Source organism: Hippopotamus amphibius, chromosome 7, assembly GCF_030028045.1.
Source record: "Hippopotamus amphibius kiboko isolate mHipAmp2 chromosome 7, mHipAmp2.hap2, whole genome shotgun sequence".
Classification (NCBI taxonomy): Eukaryota; Metazoa; Chordata; class Mammalia; order Artiodactyla; family Hippopotamidae; genus Hippopotamus; species Hippopotamus amphibius.
In genome coordinates this window covers 109,755,468-109,778,687 of record NC_080192.1, presented here as the reverse complement: position 1 = coordinate 109,778,687, position 23,220 = coordinate 109,755,468, and the positions used below count along the sequence as shown (strand labels likewise).

Genomic DNA, 23,220 nt, shown 5'->3' with positions numbered 1-23,220 from the left:
TGTGTGCAACGCTTTGAGAATACAACGCGAACAGGAGACTAGATCGTCTGCTGATTTATGTCTGGATCCTTTTTTATTTTCTTCCGGTCCCTTGGGGTAGGCGTTCTAATCGCAGGATTTTTCATGCAAGCGCTGGAAGGCGTTTCTCCGCAAGGGCCTCTTTCCGTGGCCGCTCGGTTATCCCTTGCACCTCCGCCACTCATGCCTACGCGGCGCACGCACTCGGCACACACCGGCCCCTGCGTGCCCGAAGCCCCCGCGAACGCCAGATTCTCTTCCAAAGACGAAGGCCTTTCCAAGGCAGCCAGCCCCGCAGCCGCACCCGGCTTCGTCCGGGCCGAGGCGTTCCAGTCGCAACCAGCCGCGGACTAGCGGCGGGGAGAGCAGCTGGCGGCGCCACGCGCAGCTGTCCCGCGCGGCCTGCGGGCCCCTCCCCCCCACGTCTCCCGGCGCCCGAGGGGGCGGGGCCGGACGCGCACCTCCCGTGACGCCGCCCGCGCACGCCCAGGCGCTCGCCCATTGGCCGCTGGGGCCAGCGTTCCTCCCGCAGAGCGCACCTCCCCCCAGATTTCCCGCCAGCAGGCCCCGCGCGGTAGGCGCCGTGCTGCTAGTGGCTCGGTCCCACAGAGCGGTTGGGCCTCGGCGACCGTGGCGATGTCGCGACAGAGCACGCTGTTCAGCTTCTTCCCCAAGTCTCCAGCCCTGAATAATGCCAACAAAGCCCCGGTTAGGGCCTCCAGCGAAAGCAGCGCCGCCGCCACCGCCACCGCTGCCGCCGCCACCGGGGCCTCCCCTTCCCCAGGCGGGGATGCGGCCTGGAGCGAGGCCGGGCCTGGGCCGGGGCCCCTGGCGGGCTCCACGTCGCGGGCGGAGGCGAGGAATCTCAACGGAGGGCTGCGGAAGTCGGCAGCCCCTGCGGTCCCCGCCAGGTAGCGCGGTGGCGGGGCGCAGGGAGGTCGCCTCAGGGGCCTGGGGAGGGGCGGTGCGCGACCAGGCCGGCCCTGGGCTCGGAGGAGGTGGGGTTGCGTATTTGGCTGGAAAGCGTGCGGGGAGCTTTGGGGGGGGGGGGATGGAGCTTGTAAACAGGGTAGGAGGAACTCGGCTGTGCGGGAGGGGTCGGGGGGGAGCGGAGGAGGACGCGCTGAGTTCGGAGGGGGAGGAGGAGACGCGGTCGGGCGGCTGGTGGGGGAGGAGGCGTGGAAGGTGTTCGGGGTAGGGAGGAGAAAGGGGAGCTGGCAGCGCTGGGGGTGGGGCGGGAAGAGAAAGGCGCTCGCCTGCTCCGCTTGGGGTGCGCCCCCGGGGCGAGGGGGAGGGGGTGGTGCCTGCCCGCGGAGGGGGAGGGGAGCGGAAGGGAGGAATGCCCGCGGGGAGGATGAACGCCGGCCACCGGCAGGTGGTGGGGGCGCGGCGCGCTGCGAGTTGGATTCCCGGAGGACGATCCTCCTCCAGAGCCGGGATGGTGAATTATGGGTCCAGTAGTGGTTGGAGGAACACGCTTGATGTTCGTTTGAGAGCCTCGGACTCGAAGCCTCTAGGCGGGGTGGGTGGGCCCTCGGCCTAGGTGTGTGTATGGGGGGCTGGGGGGCGGGGGCGTGGGTGTGTGTGTGTGTGGGGGGGGGGGTGGACGGCGAATTTAGAAAGCAGGGGTGTGTCAGCTTCTCGGCCAAGAGGCCCGATTGGTCCGAGTAAGGATTGCAGGGGCGGAGGAGCAGAAAGTACAGGGATCCAGTTGGGTCATCCTGTAGGTAGGCAGCCTGTGTACCAAAACAGATGGGAAGTTTAGGAACAGTGTTAATTTTGACACCTGAATGTATTGTGCGAGTTGAAAATGTTAACTTAAGAAATAGTGCTTTTTTTTTTTTTTTTGCCCTGGTCGCCCAGGGGGGCTTTTGACCAGGGATTGAACCCGGGCCAAGGCAGTGACAGCCCGGAATCCTAACCACTAGACCACCAGGGAACTCCCTGAAATAGTGCATCTTTTGTTGGCGATTCCAGGGGAGGAGGGGGCTGTGTAATTTTTCCGGAATTTCAGCATGAGCGTGAGCCCCCAAAGGCCTGGATCTGGAGCTGATTATGGGGAAGCCTGCGGGGAGGTGTTTTCCTCGCCTTCACCGCAGTTGGGTTCCGTTTCAGGGTTTGGCTGGCCTTTGTTGGAGCAGCGGGCGACATTTTGAAAAGCTCGCATTTACTGTATCCCAGGTATTGTATTAGGCAAAAAGTGTAATGGTAGTCATCTGAAAGGGTGAAGAAATACTGGTACAGAAAAATAAAGAACATGTTTAAGATCAGAAAGTTGAGTAGTTGATTTCGAATGCCCTGCGTTTTAGGTGTTCTACAGATTTTTTCAAAGTCTAGGTGTAATTATAGTGTTACTTCCTTTAAGGGACCCGCTCAGGCAGCTTATGTAGTTGTGGGAAGAGTAGTAAGATATGCCATCCCAGAATGTGCCTCTGGCATAGAGGTTATTTTGAGCTGATAGTTTTTGAGAAATGGGACACAGGAACGGAGGGGGGGGGGTGACGCTAGAGAAGCTCTGAGACCGGTAGAAGTTATTCTTCTGTAAGGGAAATTTACATGTAAAAAGGAAACCTCCATTTGTAAGGCTGTCTCCCTCTCTACTAGGAAGAGTGACTAAATCACCAGAAACTTATTAAATGAAGAAGGCACTGGCTGAAATCTGCATAGCACCTATACCCTTGTTTTTCTTTTCCTGGGAACCTCCCTTATCTGTCGCCTCCCCCCCATCTTTTTTTTGTCTTTATAAAGCTGCAGACCATGTTTTAAGGTGGTGACTTTGGGCCATATACAGGAGTTACTCTGTTTTCCGTAGTATCTCCCATGTTTATGAGGAGGTATACATGTTAATAAACTTTTGTTTATCCTTCTCTTGTTTATCTTTTATTACAGGGGCTCTCAGCTAAGAACTCAGAAGGGTAAAGGGGAAAATATTTTTTTTCCCTACATGTGCATCCACTGTAACAGACTATTTTCATGGTGAGAGATGCACACTGTTACAGTGTTTACTTAAACATGAATTTGATTCTTCCTGCATCCATTCTAAATAGATGAAATTATTTATTGTTTGGTTGTGTTTTATGTATTGAATAGCTTATGCTATTTGTTTTTTTGAGGTCTGAATTTAGGAGGTTTGTAAAAGCATAACATTGTTCACACTTGACCGCCTACTATGGGGACTGCTTCCAAAGTATTCAAGAAAGATGGGCATTTGATACTAGGCTTCTGAAGAAACTCTCCATTCAGTGTATAGATTTGGCTTTCATTCAACAAATGTTAATGAGTCTACTTTGGCAGGCACAGTGTGGGGCATTGTGGATCCTGGGTATAACAGTGAACAGGACAAGCAAAAAGGCAGTTCTAGAGCAGGAGCAGAGTCTGTGAGCTCCATGTGCTTTGGGGGGACAGTGGGGGTATGTATGGGTCTGGGTAGGCTTTCAGCTCTGTAAGCTGAGACCAGAGGACAGTAGCCATGCTACTCTGGACGTGAGGGAGTTTTAGGAAGCTGGTGCAGAATGGGGAAGGTCCTGCAAATTGAGATCATGAAGAGGGGAGGCGGGAGCCTTAGGTATGCAGAGTTCTAGTCACCAACAGGCTGATGGGCTACAAAGACAGTCAGACTTTTGCTGAGGGTCAGTTGAAAGTTTTAAAATAGTTGAACATCTTTTAATGGCCATCTGTCATTTAGTTTCCTCTTGTGCTCCAGTGTTAAAGTGTTTTGCCTGTTTTTTCCCCCCTGCTTCTTAGTCAGGTGTGATACATAAGTCTTTTTCCACCTGGGTTGATGGGAGAGAGAGGAAAGAGTCGAGGTGACATCAGTTTGAGTAAATGGCTACAGGATGTATGTCTGCACTGTGGGCCTGCTTCTCAGTACTTTTATTTCTTCAGTAGTTTATTAAGATCATAATTGAAAGAACTGTGAGCAAGGCTTCTGACTACTTAAATCTGGCTTTTTTTTAACAGAGTAAAATTTTACATTATTTTAATTAAAGAGAAAGAAGAAAGCATATTAAAAAAGATGTGGGGACTTGCTGGTGCTCCAGTGGTTAAGACTCCACAGTTCCACTGCAGGGGCATGGGTTCGATCCCTGGTCCAGGAACTAAGATCCCAGGTGTTGCTGGGACTTCCCTGGTGGTCCAGTGGGTAAGACTCCCCTCTCCCAATGCAGGGGGCCCAGGTTTGATCCCTGGTAGGGGAACTAGATCCCTCGTGCCTGCCGCAACTAAAGATCCTGCGTGCAGCAAGTAAGACCTGTTGCAGCTTTGTGGCATGCACTGGTCCAGGTGGTAGGATGCAGACCAAAGCTCAGGGTCTGTTGGAGTTAGTACAGGCTAACATAGAAGTACTTGATGGCATCTGGTTTCAGGACTTAATGAAGCTCAGGTTCTTGATGTCTCATTGCAGAAAGAATTCAGTGAGAGACAAAGTGATAGGTAGGAAGTGGATTTATTCAGAGACAAACACACTCCACAGACAGAGTGTGGGCCATCTCAAAAGGTGAGAAAAGGCCAAATCTGGCTTTTTAAAGCAAATTTTAGCTAGTTAATTTTTCACGGTCTTATTTCAGTGATAATTATCTGTTGATTATGAGAAATGAGGACAGTAAAAAATTTTAAGTGTACGCCTTATACTCATTTATAGGAGTGGTGTCTCAGACCTTGACAAGTTTTTTTTCCCTAAGAGCCTTTAGTTAAAGGTAACTATCTGCCCTAGTTGTAGGTGCCTTTCCTGAGAATTTTCATACAACTAAATCTATTTATAGTAATATATTTTCCAAATAATATCACACCTAATACAATGTTACTTACTGTAAAGAAAGAATTCAAGCTTTTAAAAAAGTATTATGGACTCAATTTCACAGACCTAATTTGATTTAATCTATTTAATTAAAACTGGCATTTAAAAAGATGCTGAACTTGTCATAATTTGGTCAATGGGAGCCTCTTTAAAGCTGGCTTTTACGACTCTTTAGCATTACCTCAGAACTTTTGAGAACATCTTCATTCTGATGACAGTTGTCAACGTCCTTGCTCAAGATGCTCTCTGAAGAACCCTGATTTCTTTTAGTTTTTTTTATAGGCTTCCTTTCTAATAATATTTAGGAAGTAGTTTTAGAACCCAGTTTGGATGATAGTTTATTATTTAGGAAATAGTATTAGAGGTCAGTTTGGGTGATAATTTATATGGTCTATGATTTATATGGTCACCCTAGACCTAATGCATAAGTGATGGGTGCCGTAGTTATGCAAGCTGAACGAAAGAAAGCCAGGTATATGGGCCGAAGTATGGGTACATGGTAGGTATGATGGGGGCCCTTGGTATTAGTTGCTCTGATTACTTCTCTTTTCTCATTAGCTGTTTGAGGGTAGGGGAATCCTGCTCTAATGGTCCACCTTGAGAGGTATACAAACACTGATAGTTTGATTTCTAAAGTTGGCTTGAGAGCACGTTCACATTTGTGAAACCTGTACTTAACATACACAAATTTTTTAGACATAGTCTTTTTTTTAAGAACTTTTATTGAGGTATAATTGACACACAAATGTCTAAAGTGTACAATTTGGTATTTTTTTCTTATTAGTAATGTATATATGGCAATCGCCCAGTCTATCTTTTATTGTTTATAGGAGCAAATTCTAGCAGTGCATTGGTATCTACTGATTCTTTTTTAAAAAGTAGATAGCCAAAAAATGTTGCTTATAAATTTGGGGCACAACTAGTAATTGACACCAAGGTAATGGGCTAAAGAGGGAGCAAAAATAATATGATTTTTAAAGCAGAAGCTTCAAGATCTGTTCAATGTATATTTAGCTTAAGTCATTTCTTATTTTTAGTTATATGAAGGCTTTTACACTTGTTTTTCTGAGTCACATTTTCCTATTAACTGTCTTTAAAATCCCAAGAATATCAAACATTTGAGATATTTTATCATTTTAAAAACATTTGTAAAGGGAATTCACTGGTGGTCCAGTGGTTAGGACTACGTGCACTCACTGTCAAGGGCCCTGGTTCAATCCCAGGTCAGAGAATTAAGATCCCTTAAGCCACGTGGCATGACCAAAAAACAAACCCAAACACTTGTAAAAACGTAGTTGCATCTTATTTATAAAGTATATCATAAGGTAATTCCAACATTTATTTTGGCATTTCACCTTGGGCTTTAGGAAGAACCAATGCATTTTACATTGTAGAGTGACTTTTAGGCCCTTTTTTTCTGGCTGCACCGTGTGGAATGTGGGGAACTTAGTTCCCCAACCAGTCGAGATCGAGCCCCTGCCCCCTTCATTGGGAGCCTGGAATCTTAACCACTGGACCGCCAGGAAGTCCCTGGCCCAGATATTTTCTAAATGAATTTATACTGAATGGGATTCAAAGATCTTTGTTAATATTTAAGATTGTCAGAAAATACAGTCAAATGCTAAAATACGGCAAAGTCAGAATCCGACCGTTAAAGTTTTAAGTAGAGCCAGTTGTATACATCTCTGATTTTGTAAGGTCTTCTGGCTCTTCTGTTTTTGTTTTTTTATTTTTGAAACACTGTCCTTTTTAAAAAATTTACTTAGTTATTATTTATATTTGGCTGTGTTGGGTCTTCGTTGCTGCACACGGGCTTTCTCTAGGGCTTTCTCTAGTTGCCGCAAGTGGGGGCTACTCTTTGTTGCAGTGCACAGGCTTCTCAGCGCAGTGGCTTCTCTCATTGCGGAACACGGGCTGTAGGTGTGTGCGGGCTTCAGTAGTTGTGGCACATGGACTCAGTAGTTGTGGCTCATGGGCTCTAGAGTGCAGGCTCAGTAGTTGTGGCAAAAGGGGTTAGTTGCTCCGTGGCATGTGGGGTCTTCCCAGAACACGGCTCGAACCCGTGTTCCCTGCATTGGCAGGCGGATTCTTAACCACTGCACCACCAGGGAAGTCCCCACCTGGCTTTTTTTTTTTTTAATTAAAAATTTTTTTAAAATTTATTTATTTAGGCTGTGCCAGGTCTTAGTTGCAGCACACAGGATCTTTAGTTGCGGCATGCAGATTTCTTAGTTGCATGCATGCAGGATCTAGTTCCCTGACCAGGGATTGAACCTGGTCCCCCTGCATTGGGAGCATGATCGCCTGGCTCTTCTAAGGACCATTGTATGAAAGATTGCAGGTATTCAGATTACAGCACATTCCACTGTGATCCCGTGCTTACATTATATTTACATATCTTTAAATACAGTATTTAGTATTGGTAGAAATATGAGTATTTGCATGGATTAAAATACATGTTCCTTTTATTTTTGCATTCTGTGGAAACTGCACAACTACTAGAGATAAAAATTACCTTTAAAGAATTAGTTTGCACACAGAAAGTCAATAGATTGAAAAGAATTTTTGTTAGTATTAAGTGTTAAAAAGAATGTTAATTGAGAAATGTTTTAAATTTTTAGTTTTATTACATAATACATTTTATTACCTGTTTACTTCTTTTTGGCTGGAAACCACTATTTCCTGGTCCAGAATTTTTAATAGCACTTTTTTTTAAAAAGCCTTTTAGCATTGGAGAAACCATACATTTCTTTACTGTATTTCTTAGTCTTTGCATTTAGAGTGTACTCCCAATTCTTTTTTTTTTTTTTTTTTGGCCTCACTAAGCAGTGAAAGCTCCGTGTCCTAACCACTGGACTGCCAGGGAATTCCCTCCCAATTCTTTTTTTTTTTTAATAACTATTTATTTATTTATTGGGTCTTCATTGCTGCACACAGGCTTTCTCTAGTTGCATTGAGCAGGGGCTACTCTTCGTTGTGGTGTGCGGGCTCCGCATTGCCATGGCTTCTCGTTGCGGAGCACAGGCTCTAGGCACGTGGGCTTCAGTAGTTGCAACACATGGGCTAACTAGTTGTGGCGCACGGGCTTAGTTGGTCTGAGGCATGTGGGATCTTCTTGAAGCAGGGATGGAACCCGTGTCCCCTGCATTGGCAGGTGGATTCTTAACCACTGTGCCACCTAGGAAGTCCTTCTCCTCCCAATTCTTAACAGCAGAGAAATTAGGTTTTGTGTAAGATTCTGTAAATATAAGGTTATGTTTAGGGTAAGTTGATGCTGAAAAACAAAATTGTTGTTTAAACAATTCAGTTTATAATAGCATTTTAGCTTTACAGATCTGATGATTGTAATTAGCTTTGTATGTGTTTTTTCCTCTAGTGAGGATGCACATTTGCCTTTCAAATAAATTTAAAGACATTAAGTTTTTAAGTTGGTTGCTTGGAAAGGGCATGTATTCTAATCATTTTGAAACCTTTGAACACTGTTTTACAATTTGTACTACATTTGTACAAATGACAGTTTTAAGGTAACAGCAGTCTTAGACAGCTCAAGTTATTTCCTTTGGCGTAAAAACTCGATTAACTTCTATTAAAACAGCACTATTTATTATATTGTACAGTTATAGGCATAGAACTCAAAAAAGTATTTTCCTCATATCTTGGGTCTCAGTTGGAAACTTGAGTTACTCTTAATTGAGGATAGAAAGGAACTTTCAGGAGGCAGGTATGGCCACCTCCCATTTTTTGCTCAAGAATTTTGATCAAGGTATTTAGTTTCTGTGGGAGCCCCTGAGACTCTTGAGATGCCCGCAGCGGCTCTGTTGCCTCGCACCCAGGCAAAGTAGAATGCCATTAGGCTTGGGGCGTCCTGCTCCCTTGGGCTGCAAATGTGCCACCAAGATGTTCGTTCTTGTCCAAGTCTCTGACGCACCAACTCCGTTCTAGAGAATTTGTAACTTTTATAGAGACGAATGTAATGAAATAGCTGGTGTTGAGTTTAGCCACACCTTAGTCCTTACCCTTAGTTAACATAGGCAAGAAAAATAATCATCTTCACCTTTACAAACCAAGAATGCTTTGTTAACCTCACTCTGTACTGCTGGTCAGCTTCAGGGCTCACCTAGGGGAGGAAGTGCTTCATACTAGTCAGTGAAGGCTTCTCTTTATACACACCAAATTTCATCTCTTAAGGGATGAAGGGCAGACAGGCTGGACAGATGGGTATGTCTTCTGGTTCCCCTGTCAGAAAAATTGGCGTTGGCCAACACAGTTTGTAGTCTGATGTTTGAAGACTTTATAGCCAGAAATATGCTTCCTATGAGGAGACATACTCATTGACATAACATGTATTTGCTCTCTTTGGCCAGTCTTCTAAAAGTTACTGTTTGAGTTCAGACTCAGAACTGATAGTGTCTTTATGTAGACAAAGGTTATTTCCCTCTTTTAGCAACAGAAAAGCTTACAGCTTTAGGGTATTCTCAGGTACTTAGTACAAAGAAAGCTTGTGGTTTTCTAATACCAGTGTGATAGACTTCGTGGTTAAGTGGCTACCTGGCTAAGTTAAGGGAAAGCCTGCTTGACAGTTTCACACAGAGGTAAGGGCCTCTGTCTCCTGTTAGTTAATGGATGTATTAGTAAGGAGGATGCACTTACGGTAAGAAGTCTGAATTATGCAAACACAGCTCCATGTTTGAAGATGACCTTGGTGGTGTTTGACAGCAATAATTATAAACTTGGTGCAGGTCACTATAGATTTCTAAGTTGAAAGAAGAATATACTTTAAAGGCCCTTGACGTAAGCACCAGCTGAAGCCATGCTCCTGTTCTGGTTTCTTTTCTGTCTAGCATAGGGATTTCCATATTCACATTTTTTGAAGAAAGAAAGACTTTAATTTTATGATTGGGCCTGATTAAGGTGGCCTCAATTGATTATTCTAAAATGTCTAAAATATTCTTTTTTGTAATGTACTTATTTTACATTTGTCGTGATTCAGCGAAAACCTTTAAGCAGGCTTAGAAAATCTTGGTATACAGTATTTGAGTAGGGTTTATCAGTTCTTCTGGCCTCTCCATCACTGAGGGACTCTTGTAGTCTGTTAGCTGGGTATTTCTACCCCTCTCCCTCTCCTTTCCACTCCTCTCCCTTTCTCAGGAAACCTTCAGGGCTAAATCAGTTTTTGTGAAGATCAAATCTTATTGGTTCTGTAGGCATATGTACTCAACTATTTGGGGTACATTAGACACTTATCCCTTGACTTAAGTTTTTCCATAAAACTAGATTTTTAGGGATGGGTTGGGGGTAGTACTGTGTTAGGTAGCTTTTGGAGTATTTGTAATACATTGGAGCAAAGTCTAATTAGGTAGTATTTAAGCAGCAAATTTACACAGTTGGTATGTTTGGTATTTTATTAATACTTGGGGTCAGATGCTGTTCCTAATGTATACCATGCTGCACTACAGGTGTTAACTCATTATAATTTGGATCGTGTGTACAGTGCATTTATGCCGTTCCCCTGCTGTCAGTAGCCTATCAGAATTCTGCCACAGTTTTTTGTTTTTTTTTAAAAATTTATTTATTTTTGGCTGTGTTGGGTCTTTGTTGCTACATGGGCTTTCTCTAGTTGCGAGAGTGGAGACTACTCGATGCAGTGACTTCTCTTGTGGGGCACGGACTGTAGGTGCAAGGGCTCAGTAGTTGTGGCTCACAGGCTCTAGAGCACAGGCTCACTAGTTGTGACGCACTGGCTTAGTTGCTCCATGGCATGTGGGATCCTCCTGGACAAGGGCTCGAACCCATGTCCCCTGCGCATTGGCAGGTGGACTGTCAACCACTGCGCCACCAGAGAAGTCCTCTGCAACAGTTTTTAAACCTTGAATAATTCTGAGGTAGTTTCTAACCTTAATATCATTGTATTTATTTGTATTTGTCTTAATAAGCATTGTGGTATTTGCTTATGTTTTTAAAAATGACTTGAAAACCTAATATTAAAAAATCAATTCTAGAATTTTTGTGCCTGAATATTAATGTCAGAAATTTTCAAAGGAATCTTAAAGATACCTTCCTTAGAATTATTTACTTGTAGGTAAGTGCCTTTAATGTAGCTTAACAAAATATTAACCAAATTATGTATTTCCTTTTGGCAACAGTTCTTGTGACTTCTCACCAGGTGATTTGGTTTGGGCCAAGATGGAGGGTTACCCTTGGTGGCCTTGCCTGGTTTACAACCACCCTTTTGATGGAACATTCATCCGAGAGAAAGGAAAGTCTGCCCGAGTTCATGTACAGTTTTTTGATGACAGCCCAACAAGGGGCTGGGTTAGCAGAAGGCTATTAAAGCCATATACAGGTAAGAGATTCACTCTGCAGACTGTGTATGTTTGTGAGAGAGAGAGCACGCATGCATGCACATATGAGTCTGAGTGTTAGTGTCTCCCATACAGTGGAATTCAACATATTTTACTTGAATAAATTGCAGGAGTGGTGTGGTGAAAGCTTGTAGCATGGGAAAAGGATAAGATGCAGCTGGTCTTCAGCGAATTTGTTGTGAGGAGTGGAATTTTTATTTCTGTCTTTCTGAGTGACTAATAGCAATATCATACCCTTAAAAGGCAAAATGATTTTATGATTTGATCTCATGATTTGGACCAGCATGCCAAATTCAGACATGAAAATACATTAAAATGCTCCCATCTTAAAGGTTCCAAAGGAAAGACAACACAGTGAAGATGTGTAGCATGTAGATCAGTGATATTCTTTAGGATAGATGGAGATGCATGCTATCTGGCCTTCAAAATCCTCACCTTATGAGCACATCTGAGTTGAGTTTCACATCAGAAATCAGACTTCACTTTCTGTTCCCAGGCCCAGCCTTATTTATCACTGACATCAGCAGTCCTGCATGTATAGCTTCACCTGGGCTGAGGGCAGCCTCTCAGTCTCTTGGGTTGTGCCATGCATGCACAGTGTGACTGCAGAATGCAGTGCCTGAGCACTCCAGCATGTACAGGTTTCCTCCATTATCTTCAGACTCTCCTGGCTAGGACATTGTTGAACTCAATGTTTTGGAAACAGAATAATGGTCAGTTTCCCAGAAACCTCTGGAAATCATGCCTTTTGGTCATAGTGCTACTCATCCTGCAGGGCAGGGGGGCACACTGAAGAAGGTTAAGTCTACACAGAAATCTGACATGTAGGATGGAAAGAGAATAAGGGAATTTGGTTCAATCTTCTCCACTAATTTGCTGTATAATCTTGGCCAAAGTAATTTATTTTCTGATTGTCTTTGCATATATATAAAATGAGGGTTGGACCAGATGATAAGTGAGGTCTTTTTCCAGGACTAATTTTGAGATTCCAAACAAAGCTTTGGCAAAACATGACTTAAAAAGAGGTCAAAAACATTTACATTTGTTGTAATTATTTTATAAAATCACCTGTGTGCATACTGCTCTTTGCCCTTTAAATTTCCAAATTGTTGCAATACATGTATGTGAGTAAATCAAAGAGGCATGCATGAAAAAAAGTAGGCCTTTTAGGGGGGCATGGTCTTGGAGTTGTAGTTTGCATCAGAGGTTTTGGGGAATGATGATGACACTAGATAGGTGGGGGTTGAGTATGGTGAGTACAGCTGCAGCAGGTACTTTGAGAAAAGTTCAGAGCTACCCTTAATGATTTTGATTGTCGCAGCTTGTAGTTTGGTGCAGCTCTTTAGAGAAAGGAGAAATTGCAGCTTTGTTTTAGTCAGCTTATGGACGTTGCTAACTCCATGGAAATTTAGGATGTCCCGTAAGTTTTAGTATACAGAGAGAAGCGAGTAATGTCATGTTTGGATCTCCTTGACAAATTCAGGCTTGTCTTCCAATTATAGTTATATTCAGCTAGAAGAAGAGAACAGACGTTCCTAGTTATGCCTCTTGGAAAACAACTAAAACAATTCTGTACCATTGGTCAGGTGGATTGAAATTTTACTCAGTGGATAGAAATGTCATTTAATACTATAGGTCTTTGAAATGAAATGAATAAAGGGAAAGTTTCACTTTAAACCAGAGCAAGACATTTTGATGCAACTGTTTTGAAAAAATTTAACATTAGAAGTCTGAACTGGGTTACCCTCCCAAAATGGTAGGGTTCTTTACAGTAGGATTTTTTTTTTAAATATATATCTTATCTAACTGCCTTGGGAAGAAACTTAATATCATTGCTTCGTTTAAGTGACAGTGTAGTTTTTGCCTTCCTTAAGTAAAGTTTTTTTAAAAAAAGGCTTCAAACCCCCTTTACATCTTTATATCTAATGCCTCACCTGAAGAGGTGTGCTTAGGTGTTTAGGGTCCACAGTCCCAGTCATTATAGAAGAGAGACTAAGTGGTCCTGGGTGACCCCACAGTTAAGGCAATTTAAAGGAGGTAAAATAGGTAATTTCGATTTCATTGGTAGTTTATCCCTGAAAACTCCTTCCTTGTAGGCTTTATTTATCTATATCAATCAAAAATAATGGGACATTAAAAATCATACTTGATTGTTGTCATTCTTGTTCCTTAGGGAAAGTGTTGAGCCAAATATCCAACCAACAGTTCTTATTTATAAATAAATATATGTGTTTTTAGGTTCCAAATCAAAGGAAGCCCAGAAAGGAGGTCATTTTTACAGTGCAAAGCCTGAAATACTCAGAGCAATGCAACGTGCAGATGAAGCCTTGAATAAAGACAAGATTAAGAGGCTTGAATTGGCAGTGTGTGATGAACCCTCAGAACCAGAGGAGGAAGAAGAGACGGAGGTGGGACATTGCCAGCAGGCGGTTGTTACTTCTGTTAGGAGAGTGATGAAAAAGGAGGAGGGGCATATTAGAGTGATATTTTCCTATTTTATTTATATAATTTGCATATATATATATATTTAGTACTCATACACACATATTTCTATACATCCCTGGACTCTAGGTCACGTATTACTTAGAATCTCAGCAGCCTAGCACCCCTTTTTACTTAAGTTCTGAAGCCTGCTGGAAAGACACATGCTATAAAAGGCAGTAACCAGTATAGAGAGCTAGGGACAGTAAGGTGATAAAATTGCTCATGGTGTCTGGTAGTAAGCTTCTGTGTGAGAGTGTGGAACTAAATTATCCAGTTTTATGCGCTAATACTTTCTATTTTTATTTTTAAGAGGCTGGACTTGACCACCCTGTCTTTTTTTTTTTTTTTTTTTTAAGAACTTTATTATTTTTTGGCTGTGTTGGGTCTTCATTGCTGCAAGCAGGCTTTCTCTAGTTGTGGCAAGTGGGGGCTACTCTTCATTGTGGTGCGCAGGCTTCTCAGTGCAGTGGCTTCTCCTGTTGCAGAGTTTGGGCTCTAGGCTCGAGGGCTCCAGTAGCTGCAGTGCGCGGGCTCAGTAGTTGTGGCACACGGGCTTAGTTGCTCCGTGGCATATGGGATCTTACCAGACCAGGGATCGAACCCGTGTCCCCTACATTGGCAGGCGGATTCTTAACCACTGTACCACCAGGGAAGTCCCTATGCTCAAATGCTTTTTGTTGTATTTTGGATTGGTAAGAATAGAGGTTGAGTACTCTTGAAATTCAGCCTTGGTTTCAAATATTAATAGTCACTGAATGAATTAAATCTTGTTAAGGAACAAATAATTGGTATATTTAAAACAAACATCATCATTATTCTCTAGTAAATTAATGAGATGTGCTTAAAAAGAATCCTCTATAAGCTTGGTTTTGTTCAATTCTAGATGAGATAGGCAATAAGCAAGTTAATATGAGTATTTTAGGAGAAATGAAAGAAAAGTTTTTAATCTTATTTTTGAGGTTGAGACCAGATATCATACTCAGATGTTTAGACCTGGATGGTAACTACAGAAATCATTTAGCATCATACTACTTTACATATGAGGGAGGTCCATGATAAGTGAAATGTGCCTTGCCCAAGAAGATACAGCTGGTTTGTGGAAAGCAAGGACTAGAACGGGGTTGATAACTGCTTTTTTACACTAAAGAATTTATAAAGTGGTAAACTTCGTAACATGTCCAACTTTAAGCGGAGAGGTGACCCTTGGAAGTAAGATAACAAGATAGAAAATTTTCCACAGCTGTGACTGTTAATGAGGACATCACCTATGGGTATTTGTGATATATGGTCATCCTAAGGACTTCATTAGTACCAAATAGGATAGAACTCTCATGGCAGAATCATTTAATCCTGTATTTTAACGTTAGATAAAACTGAAATTGATATCCCTTGAGAAAGAAAATAGTTTATTTCTGGAGGAGGGTTCTTCTCTTGATATATGAAGTTGCAGTATATTGAGAGAGATTCTACAGCAATATTGTCATTTTCCAAATTTTACTTTGTTTTAAAATATTTTCTCTGCCTTCCAGGCAAGTGCCACTTACGCATCAGATAAGAGTGAAGAAGAAAATGAAATTGAGAGTGAAGAGGAAGTGAGGCCAAAGGTGCAAGGATCTAGGCGAAGCAGTCGCCAAATAAAAAAACGAAGGGTCATATCAGACTCAGAGAGTGACGTTGGTGGCTCTGATGTGGAATTTAAGCCAGACGCTAAGGAAGAAGGAAGCAGTGATGAAATAAGCAGTGGAGTAGGGGATAGTGACAGTGAAGGCCTGGACAGCCCTGTCAAAGTTGCTCCAAAGAGGAAGAGAATGGTAACTGGAAATGGCTCCCTGAAAAGGAAAAGTTCAAGGAAGGAAATGCCCTCAGCCACCAAACGAGTAACCGGCATTTCATCAGAAACCAAGAATACTTTGAGTGCTTTCTCTGCCCCTCAAAATTCTGAATCCCAATCCCACATTGGTGGAGGATGTGATGATAGTAGTCGCCCCACCATCTGGTATCATGAAACTTTAGAGTGGCTTAAGGAGGAGAAGAGAAGAGATATGCACAGGAGGCGACCTGATCACCCTGATTTTGATGCATCCACACTCTATGTGCCTGAGGATTTCCTGAATTCCTGTACTCCTGGGATGAGGAAGTGGTGGCAAATTAAGTCTCAGAACTTTGATCTTGTCATATTTTATAAGGTGGGGAAGTTTTATGAGCTATACCACATGGATGCTCTTGTTGGAGTCAGTGAACTAGGGTTGGTATTCATGAAAGGCAACTGGGCCCATTCTGGTTTCCCTGAAATTGCATTTGGCCGATACTCAGATTCCCTGGTCCAGAAGGGCTATAAAGTAGCAAGAGTGGAACAGACCGAGACCCCGGAAATGATGGAGGCGCGATGCCGAAAGATGGCACACATATCTAAGTATGATAGAGTGGTGAGGAGGGAGATCTGTAGGGTCATTACCAAGGGTACACAGACCTACAGTGTGCTGGAAGGTGACCCCTCAGAGAACTACAGTAAGTATCTTCTTAGCCTCAAAGAAAAAGAAGACGATTCTTCTGGCCATGCTCGAGTGTATGGAGTATGCTTTGTTGATACCTCACTCGGCAAGTTCTTCATAGGTCAGTTTTCAGATGATCGCCATTGTTCCAGGTTTAGGACTTTAGTGGCACACTATCCTCCAGTACAGATCTTGTTTGAGAAAGGAAATCTCTCAGTGGAAACTAAGATGATTCTTAAGGGTTCATTATCCTCTTCTCTTCAGGAAGGTCTGATACCAGGCTCCCAGTTTTGGGATGCAGCCAAAACTTTGAGAACTCTCCTTGAAGAAGGATATTTTACGGACAAATTAAATGAGGACAGTGGGGTGATGTTACCCCAGGTGCTTAAAGGTATGACCTCAGAGTCTGATTCTGTTGGGTTGACACCAGGAGAGAAGAGTGAATTGGCCCTCTCTGCTCTTGGTGGTTGTGTCTTCTACCTCAAAAAATGCCTTATTGATCAGGAGCTTTTATCAATGGCTAATTTTGAAGACTATATTCCCTTGGATTCTGACACGGTCCATGCTTCAAGACCTGGTGCTGTCTTTGCTAAAGCCAATCAACGAATGGTGCTAGATGCTGTGACGTTAAACAACTTGGAGATTTTTCTGAACGGAACAAATGGTTCTACTGAAGGGACCCTGTTAGAGAAGATTGATACTTGCCATACTCCCTTTGGTAAGCGGCTTCTAAAGCAATGGCTTTGTGCCCCACTCTGTAACCCTCATGCTATCAATGATCGTCTAGATGCCATAGAAGACCTAATGGTTGTGCCTGACAAAATCTCTGAGGTTGTAGACCTTCTAAAAAAGCTTCCAGACCTTGAGAGGCTACTGAGTAAAATTCATAATGTTGGGTCTCCCCTGAAGAGCCAGAACCACCCAGATAGCAGGGCTATAATGTATGAAGAAACCACATACAGCAAAAAAAAGATCATTGATTTTCTTTCTGCTCTGGAAGGATTCAAAGTAATGTGTAAAATTATAGGGATTATGGAAGAAGTCATTGATGACTTTAAGTCTAAAATCCTTAAGCAGGTCCTTACTCTGCAGACAAAAAATCCCAAAGGCCGCTTTCCTGATTTGACTTCAGAACTGAACCGATGGGATACAGCATTTGACCATGAAAAGGCTCGAAAGACTGGACTGATTACTCCCAAAGCAGGATTTGACTCTGATTATGATCAAGCTCTTGCTGATATAAGAGAAAATGAACAGAGCCTCCTGGAATACTTGGAGAAACAGCGCAGTCGAATTGGCTGTAGGACCATAGTCTACTGGGGAATTGGTAGGAATCGTTACCAGTTGGAAATTCCAGAGAATTTCATCACTCGTAATTTGCCAGAAGAATATGAGTTGAAATCCACCAAGAAGGGCTGTAAACGGTACTGGACCAAAACAATTGAGAAGAAGTTGGCTAATCTGATAAATGCTGAAGAACGGAGAGACATATCATTAAAGGACTGCATGCGGCGACTGTTCTATAACTTTGATAAGAATTATAAGGACTGGCAGGCTGCTGTGGAGTGCATTGCAGTGTTGGGTAAGGCTTTCAACAGGCTTGTTCTTAAAGCTTTGGTTAGTAATGTCCTGTGTTCCAGCTGTATTAAGATTTAAGTCCATTGGAAAGTCCCCATTGACTCGTATCCCTAAATTCAAGTGACAGGTATATGTTTTGATCAGATTTCAATTGAATTTATGGTATTTGATAAATGCTGTTTTTAAGCTATTTTTTTTTTTTGTGGCTTGGCCATTGACCCATCACTTAGTTCTATTATATTTATATATATCCCTTGGTTTTAGTTTACACACACACCCCCACCCTTGCATTCTTTGTATTTCTGTGAATCTCTTTACATGAATATTTCAAAAGATTTTAATCTTCCCTTTTTCTTTTAGCCCCAGTTGTCACACTTTCTTTTCTACAGTTGATTTCTAAGAGTCCTAATTTACATATTTGTAATTAGGTACCATTTCAGCTTCATAAATAAGTTCCCTTTTCTTTAAATTTCATGGCCAATTTATTTGGAGCTTTGCTTGTTTTATAGTTTGGGGTTTTTTTCTGTGTTTTAAAAAATACAGCAACCATAGTTTACCCAAATTTGTAACAAAACTATTTTAGTCTGAACATTAACTGTCCAGAATAAAATAGCATCCTATTTTATTTTTGAGTGTGCATCTATCCTGTGTTTGAGTGTGCCACATTGAGTCCTTAAGCCAATACAGCTTTAAACAATTTGGTGGGTAATTTAAAATCGTCCCTTAGCACAGGTGTTCAGAATCAGTGAATGTATTTTCCTCTTAAGATTGTGCCTATTGTCAGAATGTTCTGCTTCTAAGAAGTGTTAGCTCCAGGATAATATCAAGGAAGAGACCAGTACGGCATCTCTCTGTTGTATCTTTTAGCTCTCCTTTGGCATTCCTCTGGTCCAAATCCTACTTTGAGGTGGTAGATTCTCAGGCTGAAACTGGAAGTTATTTCTCATTACATGCAATGAAGACATGTAAAACATTTAGGCTGATGACTCATTTCCAGCTATAAATCCATTAACAAAACATTTTATGTCCTATGCAGTTAGAACAATGTCACTAAGTGCCTACTTTTAGAAAAAAGCTGCCATGTCTAAAGAGCAAGTAAATAGAACATGCCACCTCCACTAAAAAAAAAAAGCATTTCTGGAGGACTTTTTGTAGAAGTTGGGCCTTTGTGCTTATCAAGAAACCTCAAAAATGATGAAGCCTCACTTTTGCCCTCTCTTTAACAGATGTCTTATTGTGCCTGGCAAACTACAGTCAAGGGAGTGATGGTCCTATGTGTCGTCCAGCAATTCTGTTGCCAGAAGACGACACTCCTCCCTTTCTAGACCTTAAAGGATCACGCCATCCCTGCATTATGAAGACTTTTTTTGGTGATGACTTTATTCCTAATGACATTCTAATAGGCTGTGAGGAAGAAGAGGAGGAAAATGGCAAAGCTTATTGTGTGCTTGTTACTGGACCGAATATGGGGGGCAAGTCTACACTCATGAGACAGGTAAACTTAAAGTTTTGTTATACCAAGTCATTTGTAACACTTTGAGAGTGAATATAGAGTATATATTTAAGCCAGTGTTTTCCAAAGAGCACATGACACAATTCAGTCATTGACTTACTAGGAAGCCAAGGGACACTCCTTGAGTCATGGAACTGAGAACTGTATTCATCTTATTGGTCAAATACTTGCCTGATGTTAAGAGAAGTATATATTAAGAAGGTGAAGGTGGTTTCAGGCCATGATTTTTTTTTTATGAGCTCTGACTTTTATTGAATCCATTTCCTCTGAAGGTAGATGTATTAATAATGAATGAAAATTATACAAACGTTGTATATTTGTTCTTAAATTAGGTTAATTTCTAAGAACCCTTATACAAGAACCATTGCACTTTTTCACACAGGAAAGCAATTTATAGTCTCTAAATTGTTGGGAACTGCTTTTAGGGAAGACAATAAATTTATTTTTCTAATCTTCTGCCAGTGGTTGGCTAGCTGCTGAGCTAAACATGATTTAGATATTAAAAGGGTTGTAGAAAAGAAACAATGTGTGATAGACACACTGGGCCCTTGACAGAAAATGTTTGCTGACCCCTTTACTGCACTGTATTGTATTTCTGTACAAATTTGCTAACTAGAGAGGAGCAGTAGTGTAGTAAGGTGGTTTTCAACCTGCTTTTTGTTTTTAAATCAAAAATCATCTAGAGTGCACAACAAAAAAGTACCCAGGAGTTGGGGTGTGTTCATCCTCTGAAATTGATTCAGTTTGGTCTGGAATTGGTTCTAGGAATCAGTTTTAATTCTACTGTTTGGTCAGGGTTGAGAATCACTAGTGTAGTGAGTTAGTTCTGAGGTTTTAAAGCCAATTAGGCCTTAAGCCTCTTGCCTTCTTCCTAAGCTACACTTTTCCTACTTAGGATTGTGAAGATTTTCTTAAGAGTGCCCGACTCTTCCTAGTTAATAAATGTTCATTAGCTTATTATCTCTGTCTTCTGGATATACATAGATATCTCTGTTCTCTAATACCAGTCATTTTCTCCCTCATTCGCAGGCTGGCCTGTTAGTTGTAATGGCCCAGATGGGTTGTTACGTACCAGCTGAAGTGTGTAGGCTCACACCAATTGATAGAGTGTTTACTAGACTTGGTGCCTCAGACAGAATAATGTCAGGTGAGTTTTTTTCCTACGTAAGGCACTATTATTTGATAATTCATTTCTGTATTTTAGGTAATAAACACATCTACCTTTAAATTTGATTTTTTCCCTGGTGTTACACAAAGCAGAATGGTTTCAGACATTCGAAGGTATTATGCAATTTTTAACATACTAGGAGTAATCTCTTAGTAAGATTTAATCTTTAGCACCACTGGGTAGTTCATAATAGATTCATATGATATGAACCTAAACGGTGAATCGACTATTACAATAGGATTGTTAAAATGATCACCTATTTGTGATTTTTTTTTTTTTAGGTGAAAGTACATTTTTTGTTGAATTGAGTGAAACTGCCAGTATACTTACACATGCAACAGCACATTCTCTGGTGCTTGTGGATGAATTAGGTAAGACATTAAAATTTCCAAAACATTAGTACAAAGAATTATTTTTCTGGAAAATGGTCTGAAGGACATATCTCAAAGAAAAAGAATATGAATACACTCACCTTTGTGCATAGACCCCACAGCTGGCACTAAGGTGGCAGTTTTACAGGGATAATGAAAATATTTATTGGATAATGAGGCTATTTAAAGAGATGTAAAAGGAAGTTTCTGAAGTGCAATGGTACTTGAGTATTATTCCTGAACTCCAAGGGCTGCTAAGCAGACCTGTTTAGAGAGGGCCTGCTTATAGAATGCTTTTGGATATAGTTAACTGATGTTTACTACATTTTTTTTCCTATTCCTTTGAGGCATGTCCTCGGTATATAATATGGCAGATTGTATAATACAGTTCATGTATTTTTATTTTCATAGGAAGAGGTACTGCAACATTTGATGGGACAGCAATAGCAAATGCAGTTGTTAAAGAACTTGCTGAGAATATAAAGTGTCGTACGTTGTTTTCTACCCATTACCATTCATTAGTTGAAGACTACTCTCAAAATGTTGCAGTGCGCTTGGGACACATGGTATGTACAGATTGTTTATTCAAAAGCTGTTTAGGTTTTTGAATGGATACATCCATTGCCAGCCTGTAATTTTTTTTTTTTTTTTTAGGCATGCATGGTAGAAAATGAATGTGAAGATCCCAGCCAGGAGACTATTACTTTTCTCTATAAATTCATTAAGGGAGCCTGTCCTAAAAGCTATGGCTTTAATGCAGCAAGGCTTGCTAATCTTCCAGAGGAGGTTATTCAAAAGGGGCATAGAAAAGCAAGAGAATTCGAGAAGATGACTCAGTCACTGCGATTATTTCGGTAATTATAATTGGATATAACCTTACCATGTAGTTGACCTTGCATAGATGATGCACTGTGAAAGATGTAAACTAAAACTGTTTTGTTTTTTTTTTTTTTAATTTTAAGGGAAGTTTGTCTGGCTAGTGAAAGGTCGACTGTAGATGCTGAAGCTGTTCATAAGTTGCTGAGTTTGATTGAGGAATTATAGACTACATTGGAAGCTTTGAGTTCACTTTTGACAAAGGTGGTAAATTCAGACAACATAATGATCTAATAAACTTTATTTTTTAAAAATGACCATTTTTCCATTTTCTTTCTAGGAAATTAAACCCTTTTAATTCTTATCTACCTTCTACATAATGGTTATTGAATACTCCACAATATATTAAGTCTAGATGTTATGGTACATGCATACACTTTCAGGCTGTTTATACCCACTGTCACCAATACACATAAATGGGGTAGGGGGGAGCTATGAAACTGTATAGGGCTGTATATATACTTGTCTCAGCTTAATGCGGGAAATTCTTTTAATTTCCAGCAATTTGTCTAAACTGTTCAAAAAAAAACTATGAACAGAGTTCAAATACAGGACTGTTTTGAAGAGACTTTCTAAAGTGTACTTTTAAAACATAGTAGTTTTTACCTTTCACAAAACTGAGTTACAAGAATACTTTTGTTTTACAGTGCATCCCTTCCTAGGAAGTCTCATTAAAACACTCACTTTTTCTAGGGGTGATTTTGAATGCTGCACAGGGAAGGGAAGGAAATAATAGTCTTAACTTTTCTTAAAGGATACCAGAAACATTGCTGGATATAATTTAAGATTAGTGTTTTCTCTTTCATAGAAAGAACGTACATACTGGGACATGAGTACAGTTACAGCAAGTCTAGGTGTGCTAACAAAACAGGGCACATTCAAGTACAATAAGATTTTGCTTGAAATTAAAAACAAACTACATGAGATTAAAGCATTAAAATCATATTTCTCAATCTGAATACATGTTAAAAAAAAATCAAAAGAAACGCAGAAGTGCTAGCTCACATTTTTACCATATTACAAAAGCAATTGGTACCCACGTCCATAAAGGCAGCAACAAAGCTGCTTGTCTATTGAAGAGTACTACTGCAAATTGGACTGCATTCAATGCTAGTTGTAAAAACACCAGCTTTTTTTCAGAAGTTGGTATCTGTACAAAATTGCAGCTTATTTTCTTCACTTCTGTCCCTTCAAAAGTCTTTACACAGTAATGCTAAAACACCCAGCTTTGAGATCCTGAGTCAATATATTGCCACTTTCTTTTTGGTAGCTTGAGCTTCATAGTGTCAACTGACCTTGTGTATCCATTTTTAATACAGTCTCTTCCTGTAGCATGGGCAAATATGTTAAATCTTCTTCCAAAAAAAATGTTTTAAGTTATGATGTTAGAATGGCAGGACTTTTTCTTTAGGGAAGGAATTCAGTTGTGCTGCAATGTATTAGATTCTATAGGTGGAGCAGAGTCATATAGTGTATCTGTATCATGTGTAGGCTCACCAGCTAATGTACAAGGATTAGACAGTGTTCCAGCACCACAGTCACAGAAAAACCTAAAGCAAAATG

At 41.3% G+C, this 23,220-nt stretch overlaps 2 protein-coding genes across 7 annotated transcripts in view; one reads left to right on the top strand and one right to left on the bottom strand.

Annotated features, from left to right (window-relative positions):
* Positions 1-579: 579 nt before the first annotated feature.
* MSH6 (mutS homolog 6) lies at positions 580-21,914 on the top strand. 6 transcript variants are annotated; one of them, XM_057740958.1, is made up of 11 exons: positions 580-929; positions 2,908-2,994; positions 10,957-11,156; positions 13,414-13,583; positions 15,189-17,733; positions 18,956-19,224; positions 20,272-20,389; positions 20,692-20,781; positions 21,193-21,347; positions 21,436-21,635; positions 21,744-21,914. In XM_057740958.1, exons 1-11 carry the CDS (start codon positions 655-657, stop codon positions 21,823-21,825), a joined length of 4,191 nt encoding a protein of 1,396 aa, XP_057596941.1. In that variant the 5' UTR covers positions 580-654; the 3' UTR covers positions 21,826-21,914. The 6 variants fall into 6 exon arrangements, 5 of the variants coding, with proteins under 5 accessions (XP_057596941.1, XP_057596942.1, XP_057596943.1 ...); XM_057740959.1 differs by lacking the exon at positions 2,908-2,994; XM_057740960.1 differs by lacking the exon at positions 20,692-20,781.
* FBXO11 (F-box protein 11) overlaps positions 21,883-23,220 on the bottom strand; it is a 90,659-nt gene continuing 89,321 nt past the window's right edge. Inside the window, exon 23 of the mRNA XM_057740964.1 lies at positions 21,883-23,207. Coding sequence (XP_057596947.1) covers positions 23,078-23,207 — 130 coding nt within the window. The 3' untranslated portion in view covers positions 21,883-23,077. The remainder of the gene's footprint in view (positions 23,208-23,220) is intronic.

Coding starts and splice junctions, on each gene's coding strand:
- MSH6 (XM_057740958.1), top strand. CDS start 655: ATGTCGCGACAGAGCACGCTGTTCAGCTTCTTCCCCAAGTCTCCAGCC. Junction 930..2,907: donor GCCCCTGCGGTCCCCGCCAG/GTAGCGCGGTGG, acceptor CTTTTATTACAG/GGGCTCTCAGCTAAGAACTC. Junction 20,782..21,192: donor GGTGCTTGTGGATGAATTAG/GTAAGACATTAA, acceptor TTATTTTCATAG/GAAGAGGTACTGCAACATTT.